The following is an 8,716-nucleotide window of genomic DNA, read 5'->3' on the forward strand; positions in this document are numbered from 1 at the left end:
CGACTCTTTTCTTCAATTACAATTTTCACGTGCGCGATCCCTCAAATTTTGCGCGCATTTCGTATCTATTTTATGTAGAATTTTTTTTTGTAATTTCCTTTTTTTTACGAGTTAAAAAAATTGGCCCCTTACGGCTATCTATACATTACTTCTGTCTTCATTATGTTAATAATAGCTGAGAATGAATGTAACCGATACGCGCTTGTCCTCCGCACACTCGCATGTTCGTCTATCATGCATCGCGTTTACCTTCGTACAATGCGATCGTCTGCCTCTCCACCCAACGATTTCAGCAAAAACCGTGAGCAGTCGCGCCGAAATGAAAAACCGTATATATCCTGCACCTACATGCCGCGATTTCGATTTGCGTTTCGCGACGTGCCGTGCGACCGCGCGTGAATTCGGATTAATCGCGATTTCGCGGACGCGTACCAATTCCCACATATGTCTCAAAGAGCTATGACACCAAAATCGGTCGACGCGATATCCTGCAGTGGAAATCCGGAATATATGTATATATATATATATATATATTCGTATGTGTGCGTGGCCAAAAACCATTTTATAAATGAAAGGAATGGCCGTAGCGCGGAATTGGCTACGGAATATTGGACGGATAAATCAAAACAACCCCGATGGATTGGAGAGTCGACATGTACATTGGTTTTTCTTCCTTCTCTCCCTCTCTGCCCTTTTTTTTAATTATAGATTCCTTTCTATTGATTTTGTCACAAATAAATTCTTAATAATTAATCAAATATCGTTTGCTATACTAAAATTAATTAATATGTACGCTTGCTATTACGTAATTAGATTATTCACGAATAATCGGTGTTGAAATATACTAGCGAGCCCTCGACAACCCTAACAACCGATTAATGGTTAACCACATTATTCAGAAGGACTTGCGGTTTTTTACGAAGCCTCTATCCACCCCGAAGGATTGTGGTTTACGATCACGCATGATTAACCCGAACACTAACATCATCTTTTCACGTTTGCCTTGTTCCACATGTATATATTATATTTATTGAAAGTTTTAAGACACCTGCTGTACGTATACATTATCATTTTTAATCATATAAAATTGAATTATATACATTCTTGATATTTAATATAATTGATTGAAGAAATCAATGTTCGTTAATTGTACAAAAATTAATAAAAGATATTATTTAAATACGGAAATATTTATCAAACTGGCTATTATTTTAAATAATATTTTAACGCATTTTAATCTGTAGAAATTTCATAGCTGCATTGGTCGCACATTATTTTATTTCCATATTGTTTTATTAGCGTGAGTCAGTAAATTTGTAAAGTATTTTCCATTCTCAATTATATATTATTTCAACAATTTCTAAAAGTTTATATTTAATAATATATTTATCTACCTATACAATACATATAACATCCGTCTCTATTTTACATCGTCACAGCATTTTAATAGTAATTTCCCGTGACGCAAACCACAGATCGTCACAATATTGAACCGTGCGATTTATGTTAGGACAAATCGACGTTTCGCTTCGCGGATTATCCGAATAATAATAGTAATAAAGTCAGCGATGCTCGCGAGGGCGCGCAAACAGCGCGGATAAAGTGACATTTGCGTTAAGGCGCATTAACGCCCCGGACGTTAGTGCACGTCATTAATTAAATGTAAGAGCCGATGGAGTGGTGCGCGGTGGTTAGAGGCTGTAGACAATCTCCAAATATTTGCGAGGACGAATATCTTACCTAAACATCGGTACGACGACGGGCGGCGGTAGTTTGCAACCGCCACGCTTAACTACAGACCCCCGTACGCAAACGAACCCGATTTCTGAATGCACCGGCCGATCCGATCGTATCCGGAGAAATCGACCCCCCTCTTTCTCTCCCCCCCCTCCCCCCGATTTTTTTCCCGTGTGATTTTGCAACGCGCAAATATTTGTGACAAACAAAAACAAGTTCGACGTATCAAATCGCATCAGCATGGTTCAAAAATTTCACTCAGGAATTTATTTAAAACATTACGCGAAGTATATATGCGTGTACGTCACTCGGCCGAATAAAATGGAACTTTAATTCCGATTTTATTATTGCCATTATATGTAAAAACATTGTATGCATTGTCATAAAAAAAAATAATAATAAAAATATCATCATGCTTTCATGCAAATTCGATTGCGTTGCATTTTACTGACGTATACATGTATGGTATAATCCTCCTCAGCCACAAAAATATCAATAACACAACACAAGCAAATTGTTCTATCTATATAGTTGCAGAAATATTAACGTAAGTTAAATGTTGTATACCCTTCGAATTTTCGATTATCTTCGTTCACATTTTTCATAATTTTTGATGTATAATTGTATAATGCGTCCAAAACGATCGCGACATGCCGACTGCACAGATATCTTTTGTACGAGTCGATTCAAGATTCTTCCAGGGGAATCCCCGCTGCGCTCGTGGTGCGTTTTATGGTGTTACGTAATTGTTCGCCTCGCAGCATGGGACGGGCACGCCCCACCTGGCACCAGCTCATTTATCCTGGCGGATCCTAACGCAGAACCGTGCCGGGCCCATAATTTCGTCCGTAATTTGTCATGACTACCCGGAGATTATCGGTCTTGCTGACAACCTTTCGGCTACCGTTTACAAGCGGGACTGTTGCGCCTCCCTTCTAAAAAGAACCGTGATCATGCGACGGATTAAAGGGATCATACCGATCATCTCTCATCGCCAGACGAAGAGCCAGAAGCTCGACTTTCATTGACGCCGATCAAATACAGCGTATTCAACGACTTCAGGTTTTAATTATCGAGCTTAATAGATTACGATTTGATATATTTAAAATACTAAAAAACAATTATCTAATCGAGAGGGCAGAGTGTCTTAGCTTCTACGATTATTCCGAACTGTTAGATTTCGATTATAATTCTTTCTATTTTTAGCAAATTCGTACTGACAATTCTTTGATAAGATTTAATATGCGATGTAATAATTACGCATTTTTAATATTCAAAAATTTATTTTAATTTTAAAATATGCAGTTATTAAAACTCAAAATTTGATGATTGAAAACATAATGATAAATTAAAAAATAATTATTTACAATAAAAAAATTAAAATAATTTACTTGTTACATTTGCAAAATATATACAATTTATACATAAAAGACGTATCAAATATGTTTAAAAGAAATTAAATATTAACATTGTCTTGTCATTAATATTTTGCAAGAAAACAAACTGATAATTCAAAAATCTGTAGAAATAAATCTAACTATATTATTTGTACGCTTCAGCCTTAATGTTATACTATATTTATCAAATATTAAAAATATTTGCACCATTGGCACTAATGCCTAATGAGTAAAATAGCACTAATGCCTAATAGATAAAATAGTATCGCATGCAAATCCGCAATCGCGATGTGTCAGTCAGCGAGTCAGCGAGTCAGCGAGTTCGTGAGTAAGAAACTTTCGCGTTCATTCTTCGTTTCTGGAAGAAAATCGTCGCGACGCCGGGCGTCGTTTGCCGAGCACACAACGCGATTTGATTCACTTGCTCCCTCGGCTTCTTCCCGTTTTTGCGCGCGTGTATATGTGTGCGGGACTTTACGCGTACACATCTATAAGTGTATGAACGAAAGGAGGGTAGTGCAGGTCGTAGTGTCGCGAGCATACGAAAGAAGAGAGAGAGAGAGAGAAGAACGGACGCACAGATAGAGAGAAAAAGACGGAGAGGAACGGCGCTCGCGCGCGCGCGAACAAGGGTGTACGCGTGCTCTCTTTGCTTGTGTGTACGATGTCAATATTATACGACAAACACACTTAAATAGGCTTAAAATACTAACATCCACCTCGCGTCCTCCGCCGCTGTGTGAATTATCCACGTGCAATGTGTGCGACTTTATAGAAGTGCGTTTAGCCATCGCCATGTCGTTATGTCGCCAGCGCGGAATTACTCGCCCGAATTATGCGACCGTCCGCGGCCATCTTAGTCGGTTGTGCATCCAGTTTTGTCTAGTCGAAATATTGTATGACGTTAAATAAACCGAATGTATGTACGTGACTCTATCTCTCCATTTCTTTCACCATATAAATACAAATAATACAAATAATACAACAAAATAAACGCTTCAAATCTTTTATGTGATTAAGTTAAATACTTAACTGATTTTACTTATCACTACTATCCACTCCAATGTGATTATTATCTAATAGTTATAGAAATTGTCTATTTTTATCATATCTCTAACTCATCTTGGACACAATTTACCACAATTTATAATTACTCGTAAGTTCCATACCATTAGAAAAAAAGAAGGTTTGTTTAACATTGCTAATTTTCAACACTTTCCACTTTTATGAAAGTAACTTCGAGTACCAAAGAATCGGTAGTTCCGGATCTTGCAATTAAAGGAAAGTATAGCTGTCCTGAAGAAACGCTAAAGGTAAAAAGGAGAATCGAGAACCGGTGTTGCGGCGTGCGAATTGAATGGCGATGCCTATCGCTGCGTGGAACGCAACATTGAAGTTGTAAGAGCTAACGAGATCAATGCTGAGATTCGGCACTGGTGACCGGTTGTTTGCTGATTGGCTTAAATCAACGTTAAGCTGATCCAATCCAATCCGTGCTCCGAGGCAAGCGGCCCCTTTTCTGCCCTTTCTGCGGAGCCAAAAACTTTGGGGTGGAAACGCCCGTACAATCCCGATACACGTACACGCGCAAACGAGCTAAAGGCTACGGGATACATTTAACGATAGGATTAGAAATCGAGATTCTTAATGTGTAGCCACTAGGTCGACTTATCGATCAAGCTCACATCCTGCAGCTTCAATCTCGCGATTCGTCAGGGACATCCCGAGAAACAAATTTTAAAGAATATTTACTTCAATTTTAATTTTGAAACATATTTTAAATTGTTTCGCATATACGAAAAATTGGAGGCAATTTATGTGTTTTTACATACGAGTCTCACAATCGTACTTTAATAGCGTATTTTCTAGAAATTAGAGCTAAAAAAATCTAATACAAAAATCAAGATTATAATAGTATTCAAATTGTTATTATATGTATAAGCGATTAAGATTAAATTATAGTATCGTGTAATAAAAAAGAGATAATATATATTTTTATTAGACTTAAAGATTCATTATGGAGCTTGATTTTTTTCTCTTATAAAAATAATTCTACTATTTACGTCTTTGTACTCAAGTTTACAAGTTCCATGTATACAATTTTCTTATCTTTATTTTATTTATTTCCAACTTGATCTATGCTTGCTCATACAGTTTTAAATAATGGATCCATGAGATATTGTATTTATCTATTAATTCATATATATTACTTTTGTATATGTATATTCATGTACTCTCTACATCTTTGTATAATACAAAATAATCTTATGTATATACAAAAAATATGTACAAAATCATAGATCCATTTCCTCAAATTAAAATAATCACTTACTTTGAATGTAGCGGTAGTGTTGTAGTTTAGACCTCTTTTTCTCCTCTTCCATTGGAGCTCCTTTGCATGTCACTAGTATAATTTTCACTGAAAATACAAAAACACAGTTAATTATGACCATCCGTATATTAATCATCAAAATACGAGACGCGACACTTTGTACGGCACTTCCGACGTTAATTGCACGCATACTTTGTACGGTACTCTCGACGCACTTTATTGTATTATATACGACAGAAAAATGTGAAAAAGTAAGCTTATATGTAATTATTATCCGTTTGACACCCACTAATATGGTTTTATTAATTAGCAATTTCGAGTGGAAAGAACAATCAACGATATATGCCGAATTTATGCTACGCGATAAAAATGCGCAATTAATTAACTTTCTAATTAAATACATCGTTAATTTAATTAAGAGTAAATTCATTATGTACGTTTATTTACATTCCAATATTAATGTTTAAAAATTTTTGATAGTAGAATCAGTAACTTCAATTTGACGATTGTACGACACCCGATTTAAAAATATAAATTATTATATTTATATAATTAATTTAATAACTAATAAATTTCAAAACTTATATGATTCATAAAAACATAAATTGTTGAATTAGAGTAAAACAATTAAAATTAATTTGATAATTACTCTAATTGTAAAGTTATAATAAAAGTCAAAATGAAAATATAATATTAGAGAGAAAAAGAGGGAAAGAGTTCAGTTAAATAAAAGTATTTATTATTATTATTATGATTATTAGAATTGCAAACTTTGTAGCCCAAATGCAACGTAAATTTTCAAAATTATTTGTTTCAAGACTCGCTATCGTGCGTAATTTTCATTATCTTGATCATATATAACTTGACGAGTTATAATAATATTCGCATAAAGTTTTAAAATATATTAAATTTTACGGCCGATTTTGCGCCATATAAATGACAAGAGGAAGCATCTTCGAGATCAGGATTATGAATGTCTAGCGATGTGAATGTCCTGTACGTAAGATCTACGAGACGAAAAGCGGAGGAAATCCTAATAGTCGAAACCTGGACAAAAGTCAAATGTCCGGATGCAGGACCGTATTGTCCACGACTGAACTGTCGTGAAATTCAGTTGTGCCTTTTTTTGTAAATTCCTTTGACATACTTTCTTTCAATGAACGTGGCCAGGCGCGTCTCTTCGAATCTTCTTCGCGAGATAAACGGGACAGAAGCAGGAAGCCTGTCTTTTGACGAGGAGGGGATGAGCCTTATACGAGATTTGTAATGGATCGGTGATCGATTGTGAGAAACCACGTGTTCGGACCTGCGCTGAAAATATTTATTTCGAGCGAAGAATACCGCGGTCCATCCAAGGGACTTGAGCCTGCGAAAACATCTCCTGAACAAATTTGATCGGTAATTAGAATTCTCGTGATGAAAGAGGGTGTTGAGAATAAAGAATACCTAACGCAAATTCCTTTTTGCGTAAGATCGACGCCATTCTGAATGTGATTACAGTGACTGTTAAAACTCACGAATTTTAAAAAAATTAACGTACTTTTGAAGAAATATATTTTTGTTCAAGAAAATAATATATGAAATTATAATTAATAAATATCATAACTTCCACAATTAATAATAAAAATATTCACTCTAATCTAAAGTTAATGTCTATTGCTATTATATCAACGAAAAATAAGAAATAACATAATAATTAACAGATAATTGATTACTAAAATGTTTTAGCACAATTTATTTTCACAGCTTTCTATGACTCAAACAAACGTTTGGCTGTCCGATAAAAAATTGCGTTACCGAAAATCGATTTATAGAGACTTTCCCAGCCAATCTGTCGGGGCTGTCTGTTCCTCGGTGAATACCCCTACGCCGCCCAAACCGCCCCTAGGAAACGTCAGTATTCAAAGCATAACGCCTCTACCAGCCCCTGATCGTGCAATTTCGTCGCTAGCGCTCTTACGAGACTAATGTCGATCGTATATCGTTGGGGCGTGGTGTCTGAAAGGATGTATACGTTACGGGATGATATATCGACGTCGAACGGCAATAGCACGTAGAAAATGAGCAAACCTGTGAGAATTTTGTTCGGCACTTCCGATCATCGAAGAAAGTTTAACACTTCTAAAAGCTATGCGTCACATGAAGAGTGGGATCTTTAATTTAGCTTTACGGATTCCTTCATAACTAAGTGACTTGCAAAAATATTTGGACAGCCTAATATTAGCGAATTCAGAACGATGTACGAAATATTTATATACAAATGATAATATAAATATTATACATATAAGCACTACTATTATAATTTTTAACATATTCAATTTCATTTTCTCAAAAAATTTCATTTTCTCAAAAAATTTCGAAACAGAATGTAATAAATGCCGAGTCGTGGCATAAAACTCACATATAGTATTCTAGAAGCATTGAATGAATCTTCGAAAGAAAATCAAAGTTAGATAAGACATTCTGTGACGTAAGACGCAACAAGACGGCGAGTCCCCATTGATGACGTCGACTCGTGTCAAGCCGTTTGCGAACAACCCTGATGACTGTGATGGCGCGAGCGCTAAAACAACATTTTAAGCGGACAAACGTGCATGGAAAATGATAACAAAAGGTGTGACCGAGGCGGAACACATGTCCAAACATTAGGCACAAAGTCCTCCACCGGTTTAGAATTGCATCGAAAGCCCCACCACCCCTGATACCCGCTTCTACCTCTGCTCCTTCCCCATTCGTTGTATTCGGCCTGTGTGCCGCCAACGGCAAAATGTTTACAGTGCGTTACACGGGCATTCAAACCCCGGGAAACGTTCGTGTAAACGGTGCCTAAATGCCGTGCAATGGTCAAGAAATAGCCGAGGAGAATGACCGCCGACTGGTGTTACACTCGTTGCCCAGTGAATCGAGATTTCGTTGGCGCCCGGATTCTTTACGGACGGATCTCTCATTCACAAAAGTCTTCTGTCACGCCACTCGTGGCACAGACATTATAAAACTGTCGCCCATTTTTGTCAGGAAGGTATGACGATGCTGACTGTCATCATCATTGTAGAATTAATCGATGATTTGTTTCATCACCGAGCACGATTCACGTCATACCAACATTGCGTATTATTATATAATAATATAATAAACACACGGAGAATTTTTTTTAATTTACCCTGCAAATCATGTTAACTGTGGGACAATATAGTATTTAGTCAAATTTTACTGTGCACTACAATAAATTTTACTGTATTTTACTACTGTA

At 36.3% G+C, this 8,716-nt stretch overlaps 1 protein-coding gene across 1 annotated transcript in view; it reads right to left on the bottom strand.

Moving 5' to 3' along the window:
• The window catches only part of LOC105453769 (putative odorant receptor 71a), a gene marked incomplete at its 3' end in the record, with an annotated part of 75,549 nt that overhangs the window by 26,214 nt on the left and 40,619 nt on the right, over positions 1–8,716 (bottom strand). The window contains exon 3 of the mRNA XM_011695968.1: positions 5,467–5,553. Within this exon, the coding sequence (XP_011694270.1) occupies positions 5,467–5,518 (52 nt within the window). The remainder of the gene's footprint in view (positions 1–5,466; positions 5,554–8,716) is intronic.

The sequence above is a fragment of the Wasmannia auropunctata genome, unplaced genomic scaffold (genome assembly GCF_000956235.1).
Source record: "Wasmannia auropunctata unplaced genomic scaffold, wasmannia.A_1.0 LD335995.1, whole genome shotgun sequence".
Classification (NCBI taxonomy): domain Eukaryota; kingdom Metazoa; phylum Arthropoda; class Insecta; order Hymenoptera; family Formicidae; genus Wasmannia; species Wasmannia auropunctata.